Source organism: Haliotis rubra, unplaced genomic scaffold (assembly GCF_003918875.1).
Source record: "Haliotis rubra isolate DU_JTF1 unplaced genomic scaffold, ASM391887v1 Scf519, whole genome shotgun sequence".
NCBI classification, from domain to species: domain Eukaryota; kingdom Metazoa; phylum Mollusca; class Gastropoda; order Lepetellida; family Haliotidae; genus Haliotis; species Haliotis rubra.
The window spans coordinates 497,759-520,595 of NW_025767212.1; the positions used below are offsets into that span (position 1 = coordinate 497,759).

General features: G+C 40.7%; 2 protein-coding genes across 3 annotated transcripts; both read right to left on the reverse strand.

Annotated features, from left to right (window-relative positions):
• On the reverse strand, nt 1-16,673 carry LOC124292483. Of its 2 annotated transcripts, none has more exons than XM_046729572.1 (2): nt 16,569-16,673; nt 1-1,724 (listed from the first exon to the last, which is right to left on the reverse strand). In XM_046729572.1, exon 2 carries the CDS (start codon nt 1,722-1,724, stop codon nt 567-569), a length of 1,158 nt encoding a protein of 385 aa, XP_046585528.1. In that variant the 5' UTR covers nt 16,569-16,673; the 3' UTR covers nt 1-566. The 2 variants fall into 2 exon arrangements, with proteins under 2 accessions (XP_046585528.1, XP_046585527.1); XM_046729571.1 differs by lacking the exon at nt 16,569-16,673 and adding an exon at nt 9,004-9,119.
• Nucleotides 16,674-18,457: 1,784 nt separating this feature from the next.
• LOC124292492 lies at nt 18,458-22,837 on the reverse strand. The gene is made up of 3 exons (XM_046729583.1): nt 22,402-22,837; nt 20,301-20,366; nt 18,458-19,337 (listed from the first exon to the last, which is right to left on the reverse strand). Exons 2-3 carry the CDS (start codon nt 20,359-20,361, stop codon nt 18,763-18,765), a joined length of 636 nt encoding a protein of 211 aa, XP_046585539.1. The 5' UTR covers nt 20,362-20,366; nt 22,402-22,837; the 3' UTR covers nt 18,458-18,762.

A 22,837-nucleotide genomic window follows, 5' to 3' on the forward strand; every position in this document is an offset into this window, starting at 1 on the left:
GGCTGTTCTGTTACATTTATAAAATTTACTGGTGTTTCAGCAGCTATAAGTTCACTGTAGGGAAACTCATCTTCTCTCACAGACACTCAAGGTGGGATGTGCCATTTAATAGGATAATATTTATTCAATATCAAGAACATATGTAGTGCATATCTATATAAACATAATTTGTCATTAGACAATTATGAAGCCCACAACAGACTTTCTGAAATTTTGTATGTTTTATATTTTCATCAGTCACTTCATGTTCAAGTGAGCAGTTATAAAACTGACATACGTTTTGACATGTTCTAAATACCGTGTATTAACTTTTCGAACGGTATAATAGCACATGGAACATAGTGATGGCAAGTAAAAGGTGTGATAGTTACTTTAAAGTAACACTATATATTCAATATTATGAACACATATATGCCTCCACGATCGATTCATGAACATGAACATGAACATGAACATGAACATGAACGCTTTTGATTCATGAACGATAACATGACTTTCTCTTGGCTAGAACTGGCACATCTTTAAGAAGTCGGAGATCATGATACGACGACTGTCACTGTCAAAGACTATTCAGTATTTTCTAGTTTGTCAATAGACTGTGACTCGGTGTCGTCGCTGATGACGGAAGAGGCGAGGGAGATGGCGGAGTGGAGGCGTTGCCTCATCGTGTCTACGAATACCAACTTATCCGGAAGTCTTTCTGGAAGCTTGTATTCAAAATCAGAACCCGCAAAGAAGGACGGTTCTGGTTTCTGGCTAGCCCTCGGCAATAATGGAGGACCGAAGTATGTCTTATATGATGGCTCCTTATACATTGTGACTTTTCGTGGACTCACGAAAACAGGGAACAAGGAATCGACAGCGGAATCTCGCCTTGTATCGTTTTTCTTACCGGCGTGGGATTTTGACAAGTTAGTGAATCCTAACTCACGCGGGACCTTTCCTGACAAAATTTTGTAATTAAGGTCGTGGATGTTATGGAAGTACATCGGTGTGCTTGGCGTTCCCCGCTTCAGCTTGTTTTTCAGTCTGGCTATCGTGAAAGCAGTTTTTTCGTTTTGTTTGAGTTTCTCTCTCCGCGTTGCATCATCAGTTTCGACAGGGTTGTTGTTAGCGGCGGTGTGACACTGCAAAGCCTTGGGGAGGTGGGACCGTGCTATTTCACCACGGGCTATTTTTGTATGGATATCAGCATTACTCATCCCGGGGTACAGACGCTTCACCAGAGTAGATGTGGTAATATTCTGCTGAGTCACCCTCAGACTTGGAAACGAGGCATCTGCATGATCCCTACTCTTGGCACGTGACTTGGACTTCCGGCACTCGTGACAAGCGCTCGGTCCCATGACTTCGCAGGAGTGAGAAGATCTCACCTCGTCCAGGTTTTCATCGTCCGGATCCGGAGTGTTCGGCTTCAGCGTAGAATGGGCTGAACTCATTCTGCTTCTCCGGTCCATCTGGGGATCTAACGAGGTGGTGAGACTGTGATGCTTGTGCAGGATGCGGCTAGCACTGGAGTGTGGCCTTGACAGACCGTCGTCGCGGCGCACATCCTTCTGGGCAAGTTCTAGAACATGGCGGCGGTTCCGGTAGGATGACCTTGCCCTTTCTTTCTCTGCTAGAAGGTAAATATCGTCCACACTGAGGGTTTTAATGTCACTGGGGGTGGAGGTGTTCCTCTTATAGGACACAGACATGGTAGGCTGGCCGACACATCTTGTCATCTGAAAATGTAAAGGCAAAACTGTAGTAAGATTTTAATCATATATCACAAAACATGGAGGGGTAGATATGTTCAGGTGAGTGAGTGAGTGCGGCTTTACTCCGCTTTTAGCAAAATTCCAGCAATATCACTGCGGGGAACACCAGAAATGGACTTCACACATTGTACCCATGTGAAGGAATCGTACCCGGGTCTTCGGTGTGACGAGCGGACGCTTTAGCCACGAGGCTACCACCACAGCCCCTATGTTCAGGATTGGTGAGGTGAGGTGAGGTGAGGTGAGGTGAGAGGTGAGATGAGTTGATTTGAGATGAGGTGAGGTGAGAGGAGATGGACTTTAACATAGCGTTCAAGATTGCCCCACTTGCATATAACATGTCGCGCGTGTACGTACGTGCGTGTGTGTGTGTGGCCGTGCGTGTATTTGACCGTGGCTGCTTGTAACTGCCCAGACCTATACGAGTTACATCTTACCATCCCACTGAGTTAAATGCAACAGTTTAACATGCATACACAACCGAGACAATTAATCTGGGCCGACAAGACCTTGGTTTATTCCTTAATGCCGGACGCTATGTAGCGTAACGCCAGCCACTATATCATATATAACCTCGACCTTCCGCTCTCAAGGCAGTCTATTCGTGACTGAAGGCGCTCGCATGAATTAAACTGAGATGGCGTGTGAAAAAACACATCACCAAATGAATGAGTTATAGCGTTTAGTGCAATGCGTTTACACTAAATACAGCCCTAACACATAAAACGCAGAAAGGTGTATTTCCTTTCATAACGAGAGGGATCTCTGGATCCACGTCAGTATAATATATACAGATTCACGTGTCGCGCTGGTGGCGGGGTAGCCTAGTGGTTAAAGCGTTCGCTCGTCCAGGTTCGATTCTCCACATGGGTACAATATGTGAAGCCTATTTCTGGTGCCCCGCCGCGATGTTGCTAGAATATTGCTAAAAGCGGCGTAAAACCATGCTCACTCCTTCGCGTGTCGTGGTGATAGTCACGTGCAAGTTATATCATCTTCCATCGTCAGTCACACTTCAGTGCATCATGTAATGCATGTCACGCACACCAGACGCGGTACGTGACGTATAGTTCAGGCATATAGACAATGTCAGGGTATACATACAAGCAGCACCGCCTATTGAGGGAGCTGTCTAGGCTCGACGGTAGGCATTGTGCTGCACCGCCATGTTCCTGCTACAGTTTCAAATGTCTCGCACAACTCGCTGTTAATAACCATTGTATTTAACCAATAGGGCGTATACATCTCGCGAGGTAATATACCTGGGCTTTATGACGCATTGTGGTTTTGACAAAGCCTCACAGAAGGGTCGAATTGAAAGGTCAAGGCTTATATTTATTAGCACTTCTCGGAGCATTTTGTTACATGTTAATGGGCGCTATATGACTCACACAATACCAGTGTGGCGTTATGTTTTATATATTAAACGTATAATATATAATATCATCTCGTCGATAGCGTAGTTACCGTATGTGACAATATCAGCACTTTGATTAGAACAATGTGAATGAAATGTTAGTATTTCTAAGTATGGCTGTATTCTGTGTATAAAACGAAAGACGGCCTCAGTCTACACTAGGTGTATATTTTAGTTGAAATGCTTATGTCATAGAGCTAACAAACTACGTTTATAAAGAACTGATGGATATAACGAGCTGTGTTTTTACACCGTCCACTAGGTGTATATTTTAGTTGAAATGCTTATGTCATAGAGCTAACACACTATGGTTATAACGAACTGATGGATATAACGAGCTGTGTGTTTACACCGTCTACTCGGTGTATATTTTAGTTGAAATGCTTATGTCATAGAGCTAACAAACTACGGTTATAACGAACTAGAATTTGTGGCCCCTTTGGGTTCGTTATAACCGTAGTGTATAGTATTAATTAAGTACTGGTTTTCTGCACTCTGTATATTCTTTGATTTCCTGATAGGTTATTACATTATAACCCAATGCACCATGTATCCATTGCCATGAATTAAAATATATTAAAACTGAGTCAAGGCTGTTCAATACAGCAATATTCTTAGTTGAAATAATCAGCGGATCCTGTGTTTAAATCCCAGATTTGCTCTGACCTTTAACCTTGGTTTGTCGGCACCATACCTGTGCTGGTGGTTTCACCAAGGTGATAAATATTACCTACCTGTGTGACGTTAGGCCTAGAAAGCTGGCTTGCCTTGATATAACAGAAATATTGCCTACTCACTCAGACTTCACATCAGCAACATTCGGTAACTGGTGAACAGACATCAGGAATATCCTTGATGAAGACATTGTCCAATAATCCATACCAAAGTACATTGGCTGGTCTTGTTACAAGTAGGCCCTGCGATAGCGATCCAGAAATGATTCCGTTCTCCGCTCTAATATATGTATATATCGCGTGTGGTCTACGTTTTCCGTCATCACGTGAACCCTGAATGAACTCTGGAGAAAGTTTCAATACACTATATACATGTAAGCATCTTACTGTACGGATTATTAGACGCAGTTTTACCATATATTAACCTGTTTTATGAAATGAATAATTCATTAGACAATATCAGCAAATATGCTACTGTTATCGCAAAATCAAATATATTTATTGGTATCACAAATGTGATTTAAGAGATCAGTGAATAAATTATTGTTCTAAATTGTGATATCGTGCTCAAACTAACTTTCAGACGCCTGGCAACAGAAAATTGGTAATCTCCAGCGTGCATTCTTCAATTGCGATGTTCCGTGTCGCAGCGTCAAGACGTGGCATGGTGATTTGACCTTGAAACTCCTTCAAAACGAACGCCGATTTCCTAAAGTAATCTGAATTTTTATAGCCAGACAGTGCATGCCTTTTGCTGCGCACTTTCTTTTGGAAGGTGATTTCTGTTGCGTTGTGGCGATGCCTTTTTAATTCTTGTAAGAAATCTCATCAAAATCAACATTTTCAGGTAAAGTAGATATTTCACTTGTGCAATAGTGTAATGTCATGCTATCAACACTTTTGTTACATATGTTGACGATTGTTTGAACCCAATTCGTAATTAATAGATTTTTAAAAATACAAAACGCCTATGCGTTTCTTTTATTGGATAGTATCTATTGCAATCTGAAAACATTTCAATTTTATTGTTATCTTGAATCGATTTTGTGACGAAAATAGAAATATTTTGAGAAAACTAAAAATACATCCGTTTTATTGTTTTCAACCATTCGATTTTGAATATAAATAAATGTATGTATTGATATCATTAAAAACTTCTTAATATCTGTAACGTAAAACTGGGAAAGGGCGGCTAGATGTTTAGTTTCTCATTAGTAGAACTCCGAATGCACCTCCTCCAACCTAATAGTTTCTAGCAAATGTTCACTTAGCCTTATTTTGTTAAGATTCGAGATAAATTCCAATCTCCAATTGAATGTTTATCTTCTGTATAGTACTCTTTATTATATCATAGTTTATGTTCGAACGACTTTTGCTTGGACGTTTATAGGAGAACGTTGCAACGTTCAATGCCTTAGTAACACAAATAGACACTTGGAGAACATTTCAGTGACACAAAATATGGACGATGGGATTCAATTTTGAGTATCATTTAGTATATAATTAACTTGCCTTTGTGTGTGTTTGCCACCGGTTAGGGAGGATATGCTCAACATTTCGTGCACACCTGGTATCATCACGTTCTGATGGTGATACAGAACATGTGATCATGACATATTCGGAATCGTACACTGGACGCTTATGGATTTTTAATGAAACTGAAAACATCTAGGGTGTTGTCGCTAAAATGTACTTTTATGTCTACATCCTGTAGACTGTTTAACAGTTAAAGTTGCATAACAAACAGAATACAATTTATAGCGTGTCTTTCCTCTTAATGCTCATATGTCATGCTCGTAACCTTATAATCCAGTCAGACCCATCGTGCCACTCATCGTCACCCCAACGCACGCCATGCCACGCCGCTGTCCCCTCTCTCCACCACACTCATATCCAACGCTTTATCTCTAAACCATACTCCCACCCAGTTGCCACTCAGATCCACCTATCTCACTACCCTGTGATAGGATCCATATCTAACAGGCCAAAATCAATGACAGGTTAGCCTGTAGCGTGACATAGACCCGTATACCCGGGCTGTATTTCACTACGCTAATCCGGCATTTTGATGTCTTTCTCCAATGGGTCAAAACAATCATAGATACACATCTTCTTGTCATGGCGTGACCATCGACATCGACCACCTCTCCGTCCACACCGCGTTCATGATATTAACATGTTAGTGAATGTCCACCCGATGCTGAGTGAGTGAGTGGATCACAATATTCGTTGTGTTAACGTAGACATATTGTAAATACCTAAAGAAACCTATTTACTGAATGGATCGGGGGATGGGTTTCGAGTTAAATCTGTGCCATCACACCCTGACGGCTTTTTGCAAGTACGTATACTTTCTGTGAGTGACTGCCGTCGTGCAAGTCGTTTAACAACAAAATCGTTTTTTGTAATATTGCTCGAAGTGTGTGTCTGATTGGCTTTGTCTAATAAACATATTTTCGTCCGGTTTCTGCTTCTCAAATGAGCATTGTCCAATTAGCGTAATTTACTCTGGTTTCGGCTACTCAAAAGAACATTGTCCAATGAATATCTTTTCCTTCGGTTTCTGCTACTCAAATGAACATTGTCCAATAGATTTCTTTTCCTCCGGTTTCTGCTACTCAAATGAACATTGTCCAATAGATTTCTTTTCCTCCGGTTTCTGCTACTCAAATGAACATGGTCCAATTAACATCTTTTCTTCTGGTTTCTGCTACCCAAATGAGCATTGTCCAATAAATATCTTTTCCTCTGGTTTCTGCTGCTCAAATGAACATTGTCCAATAAATATCTTTTCTTCCGGTTTATGTTACTCTAATGAGCATTGTCCAATAAATATCTTTTTTTCCGGTTTCTGTTATTCAAATGAGTATTGTCCAATAAATTTCTTTACTTCCGGTTTCTGTTACTCAAATGAGCATTGTCCAATAAATATCTTTTCTTCCGGTTTCTGTTACTCAAATGAACATTGTCTAATAAATATCTTTACTTCTGGTTTCAGTTGCTCAAATGAACATTGTCTAATAAATATCTTTTCCTCCGGTTTCTGCTACTCAAATGAACATTGTCCAATAAATATCTTTTCCTCCGGTTTCTGCTTCTCAAATGAACATTGTCCAATAAATATCTTTACTTCTGGTTTCTGTTGCTCAAATGAACATTGTCCAATAAATATCTTTTCCTCTGGATTCTGTTACTCAAATGAACATTGTCCAATAAATATCTTTTCCTCCGGTTTCTGTTACTCAAATGAGCATTGTCCAATAAATATGTTTTCCTCCGGTTTCTGCTACTCAATTGAACATTGTCCAATAAATATCTTTTCATGCGGGTTTATGTTGCTCAAATAAACATCGTCCAATAAACATGATTTCCTCCAGTTTCTGCCTCTCAAATAAACATCGTCCCATGCACATATATTCCTCCGGTTTATGCGTCTTAAATAAACATTGTCCAATAAACATAATTTCCTCCGGTTTATGCCTCTCAAATAAACATCGTCCAATGCACATCTTTTCCTCCGGTTTAAGCCTCTTTAATAAACATTGTCCAATAAACATAATTTCCTCCGGTTTCTGCCTCTCAAATGAACATTGTCCAATAAATATCTTTACTTCCGGTTTCTGTTACTCAAATGAACATTGTCCAATAAATATCTTTACTTCTGGTTTCTGCTGCTCAAATGAGCATTGTCCAATAAATATCTTTTCCTCCGGTTTCTGCTACTCTAATGAACATTGTCCAATAAATATGTTTTCATGCGGGTTTATGTTGCTCAATAAACATCGTTCAATAAACATGATTTCCTCCGGTTTCTGCCTCTCAAATAAACATCGTCCCATGCACATCTTTTCCTCCGGTTTAAGCCTCTTAAATAGACATTGTCCAATGAACATAATTTCCTCCGGTTTCTGCCTCTCAAATAAGCATTGTCCAATAAACATAATTTCCTCCGGTTTCTGCCTCTCAAATGAACATTGTCAATTAGACATACTTTCCTCTGCTTTCAGCTTCTCAAATGAACATTGTCCAATAAGTACCATGTTCTCCGGTTTCTGCTGCTCAGTAGCACAAATTAATCAGAAAACGCATGCGAGCAACATTCCTAAAGTAACCCCCATAAACCCTGTATGCCCCTAAGCTATCCCTTCATGAACCCCTAATGCTCACTCTAATTCCAGCAAATATATAGGTCATTAAAGCGACAATACCCTTTCCATAAATGACAAGAAATATTTCCTGAAAGCATAGTCCATAGTTTGAATCCGATCACTTCATTAGCAAATCAAATGGCGACGACACAGGATTTTGGGAAAAGGTGAGCATATCCTGCCTTTCAGTTGTACCCGACGCACACATGGAAACATACACAAACATTAGGAAGATATGGGTTTACCATGTGAAGTTAGTAAATGCCAAGCCACGTGGAGATTCAGAGACAGAATATATTGAAAATAATCCGACTAGGAAGTGACTCGCGTGCTTACACAATGTGTGTTGTCGGTGTCATTCTACCTGACAGCCCTAGCCGTTGCTCGCATTACCAACCACTGTTTTGTCCATCATGGATATTTACTGGCTACAATGAACTAGTTAAACTATCGCTAATCGCGGCGTATTGTATTAAAACATGATTCAAATTAGGAAACATGAAGCACGACAATCAGGATATAGTATTGTTAAATAATGCGTGAGTGAATGTTGGTTTACAGCGCACCAGACAACAGTCCATCTATTTCACAGCGACCTGTAAATGATAGAGCCTTGGACTGGTGAACGAGTGACCAAAATCATGAGCAGCTGGCCCACCCCATGAGTGTTCGATGACACAGCAGAATTGGACAGCCCTATCCCCAGTTTAGTTGACTTAAGAAAACCGTATGTACTCAGGACTAAATCGATTCCGGGATTGTAATGGGAGGATACAGTAAAACGTTGGTTCGTCCTTTCATTGCAAAATAACACAAATAGAAGAATAGAAGAATTCACATTGCTCCCTGTCTCGATTCCTTCAACAGTCGACCCAGAATATGTCACAATTTTCATAACCAGGTTCACACTGGGCTTCGGCTTTTGAAATTGAATTCCCGACAAGCATTGAACCAAGACAAGCAAACACATACATCACTAACACCAGACACCGTGATATACTCACCACGACACAGCAAGCAATTTATCCCCAATTACGTCCAATTTCAAAACACACCGTTTAAGCTGTGCACGCAGACTTTACGATATTACCCAGTAGCTGACTGCCCTCACCGACAGGGATCTTACAGTGAAGCAACTGGGGGTTGTAAACAAATATCTCCTGTGAGCTATAAAGTAGCCAGCGTTTACCGAGCGCTTGGAAACCAATATTGATTAGAAGATAGTTCAGTAACAGGTCAAAGGGCAATCTGCTAGACACAAGTACGACAATTACTCAATGTAGCGTTGTGTCCTGATCAATTGTTTTCGTTATTGTTCATTGTTGAACGCTTTTATCGAATTATTTGATTTAAAAATAGTATTTTATGAAAATAAAACGTTAATAGGCATGTGTTGCTTTTTATTGTTAAATGGAATGTCCATCTTGAATAGAGTGTTATGGATTGACCACACGTCAATGGTAACGTCACGTTGTACAAACGTCACATAATATCTTGACTGGTTTTAGTATTTATTCGATATCCAATAGCCGCAATTCAAACAAGTAATCAAATGCCAATGTCAATATTGCCAAAGTGTCAAATACGTAAAAACACGCACGTTATGTGTCATTTATTTCACTTTGTGTCTGATACTGTTATCTTCGTGCGGAGTTGCTACTATGTTATATTTTATGAACGATTTCATTTAAACATCACGTATATATATGTAATACAAAATATTCACTAGGTAAGTGGCAGTACATATGTACGTACAAAAAATGTACGTACCTACCTACACACACACAGACAATATACATACGTACATAAATATGTATGTACGTACATTCAGTGAAAACGTTGGTTCGTCCTTTTGATTGAAATTAATACAAAAGACAGAACATTTCGGAATACTGCGAAAAAGTCGAAAATGATGACTATGCACAATTAGCCATATCACATTAGCCATAGTGAGCAGTATATCACATTAGCCATAGTGAGCAGTATATCACATTAGCCATAGTATGCAGTATATCACATTAGCCATAGTGAGCAGTATATCACATTAGCCATAGTGAGCAGTATATCACATTAGCCAAAGTGAGCAGTATATAACATTAGCCATCTCGTAAGTAGTAGCATCGCAGAGGACCTAAACTTAAACATTCCAATAACACATTAACAAGGTGTCGTTGTACAAAGCGATCTTAGCGCTAAGATAATCGTAACTCCCGTACCATAAATCTTAGCGCTAAGGTAATGGTAACTACGGACCATAAAGAGACTCTGACAATCTTGGCGCTAAGGTAATGGTAGCTACCTACCATAAAAGAGACTCTGACAGTCTTAGCGCTAAGGTAATGGTAGCTACCTACCATAAAAGAGACTCTGACAGTCTTAGCGCTAAGGTAATGGTAACTACGGACCATAAAAGAGACTCTGACAGTCTTAGCGCTAAGGTAATGGTAACTACGGACCATAAAGAGACTGACAGTCTTAGCGCTAAGGTAATGGTAACTACCTACCATAAAAGAGACTCTGACAGTCTTAGCGCTAAGGTAATGGTAACTACCTACCATAAAAGAGACTGACAGTCTTAGCGCTAAGGTAATGGTAACTACGGACCATAAAGAGACTGACAGTCTTAGCGCTAAGGTAATGGTAACTACGGACCATAAAAGAGACTGACAGTCTTAGCGCTAAGGTAATGGTAACTACGGACCATAAAAGAGACTGACAGTCTTAGCGCTAAGGTAATGGTAACTACGGACCATAAAAGAGACTAACGACAGTCTTATCGCAAACGTTGTTTTGTAAAGGGGCACCTGGACTTCATTGAGTGACAACTGGAGACAGTTGATTGCGGATTTTATGCTCTGTCTAGTCCATAAATATCTTGAAGTTTCCACTTGAGTGTGTAGACAATGAGAAGTCATTTGATATACCCGTAACATGTCCAAACAAATCAGCCACTGCCTGTCCAACACTGTGGGATACCTTAACGATCAAACAGGTGAGACATGTTGGCCAACCGATACCCATTTCTTTCGGTTCTTACCACATTAATGGGAAGGGAGGGCTAGTTTCAAAGGGTTACACTTGTTCGGGAATCTTCGTCAATGACAGTTTGAAAGCCCTGCTATTCGCACTAATGTTCACTGCAAAAGTGTAGTCTAACACGCAACACTTCAATAATGACAATTATAGTTTTAAATTTCAACGTCGCAGCCTCGACGTTTGGAAACTAGTTAAATATTTAAACCTTGCGAGAATGCGAGAACTTTCGATTTTGGGTGAGTGAGTGAGTCAGTCAGTTTAAAGTTGAAGCTATCACTAAATCATACATGTCTTAGATAGTTACCAGTTTGGTGCAACCCACGAACGCAGGTATGGTGCAGGCAAACCCAAAACCATAATCAGGGCAATACGGGATTCGAACCAACAAGGGGCGGTGGGGTAGCCTAGTGGTTAAAGCGTTCGCTCGTCACGTCGAAGACCCGAGTTCGATTCCCCACATGGGTACATTATGTGAAGCCCATTTCTGGTGTCCCCCGCCGTGATATTGCTGGAATATTGCTTAAAGCGGCGTAAAACTAAACTTACTCACTCACTCGAACCAATAATCATAGGTTCCTTGCGAGCCCCAGATACGCAACAGCGATGTGCGTCGCTCCGACAGGGTATTGCGTCATGGTCCCAACGTGGTCACATTCCACCGTCAAAACCACACCATTTAGACGTGACACATGGCCTTAACACTACCTCACGTAATGTCCCTCTAAGCTTCAGATCAACATGTATCGTTCTCTGATCCCAGTTCGGCAATATATCAGCAGTTTGGCAGCTATGATGTTCTTTTTGTAGCTGCAAGGGATTAATATCCGGACGTTTGTCTTCCGTGTCCGTCACCCGACGTTGTGAATACAGAGACAGGTTAGTTACCTGGATATGAGGTGATCGATGATCGGTTAATCAGCAAATATTGATTTCATACACAAACATATCGCCTGTAACGTAGCGTTGGTTCTATGAACATCGACTACGCACTGAGAATACAAACCACTGTGAACGCTTTGTATGAATATATTTCTGTTGTCCCGGCGTTATGCTGTGCTAGATAGGAACTACAAATGTACGAATGTCCAGAAATTATCCGTTTATAAAATAGTTCCTTTTATTTCTCAAAACCACTTTTGACTATTTACACCATACCTTTCACCGAAAGGCTATATTTCCTATAATTTCCATTTTCTCTATACTGACTGCTGACTGACTGAGTTTAGTTTTACGCCGCTTTTAGCAATATTCCAGTAACATCACGGCGGGGGACACCTGAAATGGGCTTCACACATTGTACCCATGTGGGGATTCGAACCCAGGATTTTCTCTATAGTATTCCGACATGTTTGCACAGTTCACTACTTTAGACATAGTGAAGCTATTCACATACACATTTACCGTGTACGAGGGCACAAAGTACTGTCACACACCTTTGTGTCGAAGTGACTCGAACACTTCGAGTTAACCGAGGTTCGACACAACCGTAAAATGCCCACTAAAACGGAATACGCAGAGGCCAAGTTTTCACTTCGAGACAACCGTACCATATATATTCCTATACCAGGGAGTTATAGTGGTTAATGCACTCCTTATGTATGGTATCCAAATGCTTTCTCATTGTTTTGAGTGTGAAATTACATGTTAATACAAAAATACTACCAGGTTATCAATTTTGGAATTTTGTTTTGAGGATCCTATGATTAACTCCTTTTATCTTGCATTACTATAACCTGACTAAGTTAGTTTTAAACTTATTTCCGATTGGAGCCCACATAGTTAGAGTACCTGAATAATCGCTTCAATATTGTCATTATGTTAGGTATATATACTCTCCAAAATATACTCTCTCGCATATATTTCAACTGTATTTTTATGTTTATTTTGAAACATCTTGTAGGCTTTATGAGTCAATGAAATATGTTAGGTATATACATTGTAGACATTAACAGTCGTAGACAGTCGAACATATGTCGAGAAACCCGTAGTTCGAGACATCGGTGTGCATATGTGTTACACTGTGACAAACGTTATATCGAGATAATGGAGTCCAAGTAGAAGGGTCGTGCTGAATTACTGTATGTGGGTATGCCCAGAACAAAGAATCAAGAAAACGCGACACCAAGAATGGATTACATTATTACATTTGGAATTCTTAATGTAAGATGGACCAAGAAGATGACAAAGAATGTCAATGATTTTGGAATATATATTCATATTACCTATCTTCTCTCTACCTACAAAAATGTCCTAATGTATTATACATATTATTCCAGTATCAATGTCAGAACTGTTTCATTATTTGATTTGACATTAAAATCAATAAAACACGTTGATGATGGGATAACGAGCATACTACGTTGCAAACACGATATCATGAGGTGAGGTGAGGTGAGGTGAGGTGAGGTGAGGTGAGGTGAAATTGGGTTTAACGTCGTGCTTGAGAATATTTCGCTCATATGACGATGTGCATGCGTGTGTATGTGTATGTGCGGCTGCTTGTACTAGCCCCGACTTAAGCTGGTTTTATAGTGCTAGCCCACTGAGATACCACGCTGCAGTGAAGCATGAATACCCCACTCAGACACATTATACTGACTCCGAGCCGACCAGTCCTTGTTGTACCCATTAATGCCGAGCGCCAGGCAGGGACCAACAAGTACCGTATTTTAACGTCTTTTGGTATGACGCGCGACCTTCCGCTCTCCGGGCGGACGCTCTAACCACTACACCACGGAGGCGGTCCGATCTCATGAAGGTAAACTTTGACATAATGAATGTTATCTGTTCCACACATGGTCATTGCTATGTACAAGAACTACAAAATAAAGAACGTTATTTGTTGTATAAATACTCCAAACGTACATTTACGTGCTGGTCAATTACATTGTAACTGTTATCTTAACCTCAGGCGTGGTTAACATTGTGTCAAGTCGTGTAGGTGACAATTCAACCGATACGAAATGTAGTAGTCATATAATGAAGCAGATTTCAGTCTTTTCATATATGCATTACGGTGGGTCTGCATCAACATACATACACTACATGATTACATAACGGCATAAGTGAAGTGTCATCCAACGGACTTCACCATAACAATTCTCCATGGTTTCACACATAAATTCAAAGTGGCTTGACTCCGAAATACCAGAACAAACTCGTGTATTATTAATGACCTTAAAATTGTAGGAATTCAACATAACAGATCTGTCTTCTTTCGTAGACGACCTTTAGGTCTGTCTCCCTTTTCCACCTATGACCCTAAGCTGGGCAAACGTCGACATAACAGACTTGAAATAATAGATCTCTCTTGTTTTATAAATAATCTCAAAGCAGACATCTTAAAAATTATCCAAATTAGGTTTTAAGTCAACTATTCAATAAAGCTATAACTATGCCATGACCTACCTATGCTACGATATGCAGGGATTACATTGCATCAGCTATCTGCGTTGCTCACAGAGCCTACCTAAAACGCTGTTATTATGCAGAGACATGCATTTGGCTTGGATAGAGGTTTGGATAAGGAACATTTGACACGTTACCTGCTTATAGTTAGGATTATATGGTATTTATAGTTATACACTATGTTTTAAACACAATGAAACACCCCTGACAAGCGTTGGGATTGCTAAACCTCAACCACATGAAAACTAGGGCTGCGCAATATAACGGTTTACCGGTATTTACCGGTTCAAACATGAAAACGATACGTATTGCGATACGGTGATCAAAAACCGGTATTTTGACTTGCATTCGGAAAACTTCGTAACACTCGGAAATCGTCGGACATTTCCGTGTTTCATTTGTGCCAAATATTATTTACATTTTATTTTGTCATGATTAAATGTTGTTGTTAAAGCTTAATCAAGCATTGTTATTTTGTTGTGTTTTTGCTTTATAAATCAAGCATTAATTCGATTATAAGTAGTTTTATGTTTAAAAATACTTCTTGCAATATATTGCAATACATATCGCAATATATGCTTTCGCATCGCAATATATGGCAATGTGAAAATTCTCTGCAATACCCACCCCTAATGAAAACGGTGCTGCGTGTTATCTCAAAACCTGACATTTTGTTTGGAAGCATATCCATTTGTGTGATGAACGCGAACATGAGTGCTAATTCTATAATAAACTAGCCATACATAAGAAACTTAATGCGGCATTGGTAACATTTAATCTTGAGTCTTATACTGAGTCACCAAGTGATTGCTCATTGGACCAGAACAGCTGCCATTACTACCCATATAGCACAGCAGTGCCTATTTAAATGATATTCCCAGCTCCACGGGGAGCATACAATCCCAACTACCCAGTGTTTTTCATTTACACAGATATTTGTACCAGCTTGTGACGAAAACAGGAATTACGTACAGTATACTGGTATACAAATACATTCCGGTTTAAAATAGAAATCCATTTTTATGACATTTGTGTTTATAAATCTCCGTCTTTGCAGTATATGCAAAAATCATATATACATATATATCACATTAATACACATGATTATGAATATTGTAGACGTGGACACATCCAAGTGTAGAAAATATATATTGCGCGTTGTACGTATCTTGCTCAAGATTTATACTCACGAAATGAATGTATGTTACGCAAGTGTAAATGATTACGACGTACTCTTTCGACATGATAGCGTATTATACAACTGTAAGAATATACACGGTTAGAGTAGGACAGGACATGGCATGCCAGTGTGTTTTGCGAACATGAATTACACTTGCAGAATGATAAAAATGCAACCCTGAATCTTACTGTCAGAATTTTATCCTGATTAGGCCCAGTAGAACACCACAGCACAAATCCAATGTGTATTGCCTAAGCACAACATCAACTCCGTTGTGTATTGCCTAAACACAACATTACTCCGAGGTGTTTTACCTGAGCACAGCATCAAACACCGAGGTGTTTTCCCAAACACATTATAACTCCAATGTGTAATCAATTTTCCTGTACGTACCATCATAAATCCGAGATATATTACCTGAGCACAACATTTTAACTCCTAGGTGTTTTTCCTGAACACAGCATAATAGTACCAGAGTACAACGTTATAGATCCGAGGTGTGTTACCTGAGCACAACATTACAACTCCGAGGTGTTTTCCCTGAGCACAACATTATAACTCTGAGGTGTTTTACCTGAGCACAACGTTATAGATCCGAGGTGTTTTACCTGAGCACAACATTATAACTCTGAGGTGTTTTACCTGGGTACAACGTAATAGATCCGAGGTGTTTTACCTGAGCACAACATTATAACTCCGAGGTGTTTTACCTGAGCACAACGTTATAGATCCGAGGTGTTTTACCTGGGCACAACGTTATAGATCCGAGGTGTTTTACCTGAGCACAACATTATAACTCCGAGGTGTTTTACCTGGGCACAACATTATAACTCCGAGGTGTTTTACCTGAGCACAGCATTATAACTCCGAGGTGTTTACCTGAGCACAACATTAACTCCGAGGTGTTTTACCTGGGTACAACATCATAAAGACAAGGTGTATTACCTGAACACAACGTCATAACTCCGAGGACTAGTTGACGATACAATCACCGAACATATATCTACCGCCTGCATCACAGAAGACCTCTGATAACATCAGTTGAACACACGAGTCAGGTATGCCTACTTACAGGTGCGCTTCGACTCACAACCCCCATGAACCTCCTGGGTGTTATCGATCCCGTCCGGAGATTGATTCCACGGCCGGTGATCTCCAATAGTCTCGTATCCATTGTCAATCAGTCGATCAAGTCCAAGATCAGTGGGCAGGGGTTGGAAAATCAATTCACAAACTAACAAAACGGTTTCTATACAAACTCATTCCAGTCACGACTGTAGAGACATTACGTTAGAAATACACCACAACTAGGCAGTAATGAACAGGTGGCGGTAAGAAGTATATCCCACTAACGCAGAACAGGTGAACAATGGCGAGATATTTGTACCAGCTTGTGACGAAAACAGGAATTACGTTCAGTATACCGGTATTCTTTAACTGGATGTAAGTTCCCGGCTTATACCTAATCATGCCGCCACGGTTCGCTTCATGCTACTGATTGTAATACGTATTGGATCAAGCCAGATTTTGTTTGTGGAAGGCGGGCTGTGAGGTAATTACTTCAAGTTTGAGATAAGACGCTTGTGGAATTAGGAGTTCTGGCCCTCTGTACCTGGTTGTGTAATTCAGCCGGGTGCTCCTCCTGTCTGGCACTGCCTTCCGTAGATAGTCATTATAATACAAAACATTTTCCATGATAATAGGGCGGTAGGATAGCTTAGTGGTTAAAGCGTTCGCTCCGTCAAGGCGATGACCCATGTTCGATTCCCTACATAGGTACGATGTCTGGAGTCTATTTCTGGTGACCCTCGCCTTGGTATTGATGAAACATTGCTAAAGGCGGCGTAAAACTAAACTCACTCCTTCAATGATAATGAAAATGAAGACGATGAGTCCATTAATAATTCGCCGAATTCTACTCAAGTGTTTGTTGATTTGCTTGTTGTTTTACGCCGCACTCAGCTTATAGGCGGTGGTCTGTAAATAATCGTAGTCTGGACCAGACAATCCGCTGATCAAAATCATGAACATCGATCTACGCAATTGGTATACGATGACGTGTCCCGTCCAAGTCAGCCAGACTGGACCCAGATCCACAAAGCGTTCTTAACGTTACGACCTATCGTAACTCTATACTTTACCATAGGCTTACAAATGATATAGTGCTACGGACGTTTTGTGGATAGGGCCCCAAAACCAGACCCCGTTAGTCACCTCTTACGACAAGCATGGGTTGCTGAAGACCAATTCTAACCAGTTCATAGGCATCTACTCAAGTGAATACTCATGCAGTTTTATTATTACACTAACGGTCAATGGATCGGGGTCAATTTTATTTTTTATTTTCAACTCCCTAGAAGGTATACAATCCAACCTACCTGCAACTCTCCATCACACCCTACCTGAAGCTGTTGTCCCGTATCAGATAAACGTTACGTTTTCTTAAATATCGTATGTCTTGAAGTTTTGCTTCAGCATTCTATTTCTGTCCAAGGTTTAGGTTTAAAAATCAGTTATTTTTCCAATTAGATGCAGGTTTATACATTCTTACGATTGCATTTTTCTGCCATTTATTGAAAATTGCATTAGTTTGCTGTCACAAACGGCGAATGCTAGCTCACAAACTCTCTCTCTCTCTCTCTCTCTCTCTCTCTCTCTCTCTCTCTCTCTCTCTCACACACACACACACAAATAAATAAATAAATAATTAACTACATGATTGTCACATGTAGACAACAGCATCGAAACAAATGGGTATTGAATTACTAGATATTACTAAACGTGAGTGAGTTTTAACACCTGTATGTCTGTCCATTATAACATCATCACAACAATTAAGCTTCAATTCACTTTATTTCATGATATTTCTAAACTATAATTTGAGATTTTACATTACATAAATCAAATGTGCTGATTTTCATACATATATTCATTCATAATTTAACAGAAGTTATCCTTGAGGCGGAAGGCACTGAAATAGACATTCTGGTCGAGTGGACTGGCGGAGCAAGCCGAATTGCCGCCGAAGAAAGCCGAAAAGAAGATGCCGTCGATTTGAACATCGGCGGTGTTCCTGATCATGACGTCATTTACTTCAAACATCAAACCGAGGACATTTGACGCGAGCCGGATGTAGCCGTTAGCTTGCCCGGGTGTGTTGAGGCGGACGGTCATAAATATGGTGTACCATATATCTTCCTGGAAATAGAAGCTGTCCCTCCCAAGCTTTGTGACCCCAGTCTTGATTACAATCAACGTCGGCTGAGCTGCAGAATCCCCCCTGCTGGGCGACTTCAGGAGCGAAAAGACTGACTCCTCCCATGCCATCCGTTCTCCAGATCAATCGGGCCGTGAAACAGTCCTTGCCTGGGTCGCCTCCAGATGTACAGTTGACCCCGCCCCCGTACAGACCCGGTAGCTTTCCACCGTAGGCGAAGTCGTACCCTGGGGGGAAGAAGACCTTGTACTGGAGGGTGAGGCATTCTCTGGGTGTCACCGGGCTGGCGTAGAACTGGGTGCCGCTGTTCGGCCCCGTCAAAGCGTATGAACCTTGTTGGAAGAAGATGTCGTGAACTTTGCTGTTGGTGCGGCTGTCGGGGTTGGAAGTTGCGGAAGCGGACTCCCCTCCGATGTAGGTATCTTCGTGTATGTTCCATCCGTTTCGCCACATGTTGGCCACCTGCGGGTTGCTTGACCCCCACAGTTTTACGCCATCTGAGGATATAGTTTCATGTCATAAAAAATGTATGATACTTTATGGATGACAAGTTTTTATTACATAATGATGCGACGTGTCGGTATAGATTCTTATACCATTGTCAAGTAAGAGTGAACCTGTACCGAAACGTCGCATCACAATACAATAAAAAGAGTGAGTGAGTTTAGTTTTACGCCGTACTCGGCACTATTCCAGCTATATGGCGACGGTCTGTAAATAATCGAGTCTAGACCAGACAATCCAGTGATCAACAGCGTGAGCATCGATCTGCGCAATTGGGAACTAATGACATTTCTCAACCAAGCCAGCGTGCCTGAACACCCGATCCCGTTAGTCGCCTCTTACGGCAAGCATGGGTTACTGAAGATTTATTCTAACCCGGACCTTCACTGGTGTAATATATATAATAAAAAGTTAACATCCATAAAATATGATTACTTCCTATATGCCAATCAAATCAATTTTATATGATATTTATGTATCAATACAGAATGAACACATGAACATTTTGAATTTTTTGTTTTGTATTCTAAAATCAAGTTGGCCAAGAAACCAAATATTGTCATGGAAAATTTGCGGAATTTAGCCAAAACTAACTCTTGAAATCAACATTGAAATATATTATTTTAAACAGGTACTTCAAAACAGAAACATTTAAAGAACGGAAAAATGTCTAGCCCAATTAAGAGTTCGTGATGACTCAGTAAATGATTTAGTGAAATAAGTCAAATCGAACATATTAACTTATTGATGCGGGCTGTTATACAGTCATGTCTGATTGAACTTCATGAATGTGTTGAATGAGTAAGCATGGTTTACGACACTTTTAGCATCTTCCAGCAATTCACGGATATTATACCATGCGGGCAATAGAACCTAGATTTCCAGTTTGACGTGTCAACACTCAAAAGCCAGTGTAACGCACCACCCTCTTGAGAATGCGTAATGAGGTAACTGACCTATATAAGAGACACAACACCCCAGCAGGAACAGCAGCGTCAGCGTCAGTGCCATCGTCATAGTATCTGGACATGAGAGACAAGGATGTTCTGAACATGAGTGAGTGAGTGAGTTTAGTTTTACGCCGTTCTCAACAATATTCCAGCTATGTGGTGGCGGTATGTAAATAGTCGAGTCTGGACCAGACAATCCAGTGATCAAAGGTATGACCATCGTTGTGTGCAATTGGGAACCGATGACATGTGTCAACCAAGCCAGCGAACCTGACCACCCGATCCCGTTAGTCGCCTCTTACGACAAGCATGGGTTACTGAAGGTTCATTCTAAACCGGACCTTCACGGATTTTCTGAACATGAAGGCAAGCATAGCTGACAAGTGTATATTCCCCAGTAGGCTTGTTGGATCAGTCTTGGTCAGTTGATTGATTGTTTGTTATCGTATTCCAGATTCGTAGATCAATGCCCATGTTATTAATCACTTTATTGTTTGGTCAAGACTCTATACATTGTATTTACACACTGTCGCCATATAGCTCGAATATTGCTTAGTGTGGCGTAATACAATAAACAAACAAAGTATAACCTGAATCACTTGTCTTCAAACATGAGGATTTATATTTTCGATAAATGCAATTGTCTATGTACTAATCAGATTAGAACCATCAAGATGGTAGGAATGTTTGGCCGTCATCACTAAGGCCATAGTCTAAGATGCAAAATCTTTATTGGTCCGTTTTCCAACAGGATAAGTAAATATATTGCAGTGGGAAATGTAAGAACTCGTTCTTTAAGGCAAGCTCCTTAACTGCGTTAAGTTGCATTTGACCTTAGATCACCACCTATAGACTTCTCTGAAGCAAATAATCTGCGATTCAGGTGTATCAGCCAAACACTGTGGGTTTGATTGATTGATTGATTGTTGTTTAATGCCTCACTCAGCAATATTCCATCTATATGGCGGCTGTCTGTAAATAGTCGAGTTTGGACCAGAAAATCCAGTGATCAACAGCTTAAACATCGCCCTACGCAATTGTGATACGATGACATGTGTCAACCATTTCAGCGAGCCTTACCATACGATCCCGTTAGTAGCCTCTTACGACATGCATAGGTTACTGTGTACCAATTCTAACCCGGACCTTCACGGGTCAAACACTGTGGGACAGTCCGTAGCTCTACTTATTGACAGATCAATAGTTTACAGCACAGAGAAGCACAGAGATATGGTTACCGTAGCTCCCGTTTGACCAGTCTTGGAACTTGTGTCCCTACATCCTTGTAAATGTAAGGACGGTTACAAACCTGCTTCTCAGTGAGTAGTGATGAGCGCGTTACTTTTTAGCAATATTCCAGCAATATCACGGCGGGGGACACCAGAAATGGGCTTCACACATTGTACCAATGTCGGGAAAACGAACCCGGGTCTTCAGCATGACAAGCGAACGATTTAACCACTAGGCTACCCCACTGCCCCGCTTCTGGAAAGATTTCCGCCCGTAATCCCCGTTTTTCATCATTCTATGCCTAAGAAAATATTTTTTTAACTAAACCTAACCCTAACCCTAACCCTCTAAATAATCCTAATAAATAGAATACATTTCAGGCGGGCGTTACGGGCAGAACTTTTGCCCCGCTTCTCAATGAAACTACAGTGGCATCTTCCACTATAAAAGTATGAATTTACAAGAACGAAACATCATCTCAGCTAGTGTGATTCCAGTCCTTAAACTCAACGTGTCCTGTCTGTTAGTGTTGAAGACAACAATGTTTCAGTTCCACATATGACAGACGTTAAACTAAACTGGGAATTGGCACCGGTTGCTTGAGTATAACCTTCTAGAATCATTCCAGATTCATACATTTCAGCGACAAACTCATTTCTATGATCATGAAGCTAACAACAGAGTACACTGTATGCTTCCGACTATATAATTATGAATCACTGTCAAACAGTGATAAAATCAGTTGTTCGCGAAAAGTGAGCGGATCCTGCCGCATCTATCCACATCCACATCTATCCACAAACACATGCAAAGGTATAGCTAACTCGTCATGTCAATATGAAATACTGAACAGGAAGAGTGATTTTCACAAGCTTACCTTGTCTCCGTTGTCAGTGAAGGACAGTGAAGACACCAGGCTCCTGGGGGTTAATATACACTGCCAGTATTATCTGTACATCAAATTAAATGACTTGCAGAGAGAAAGGAATCCACTAATTTCCTTTGTAGCCTGAAGGTGGTCCCAGTGTGACGTCCAGGACTGTCAGTTTGGTTGTTACGTGTGTCAGATGACAAAAAACGCCACACTCCTGTTCTGCCATGCACGTGTCCCTTCAGAAATACCAATTTAATCAGCACCTCTCTTGTGTGCCTTGCATGCCTTCAGGAACATTCAATGCACGCCTCCTTGTAGCTCACCTGATCAAGAAATCTGTCTCACAGTCCCTGAACCGCATTACTATACCTTCTGCCAAGCCCTGTCTGCACTACTAAAGCTCTAAATGAAGGAAGTCTAGATTTCCTTTGGTACTCTC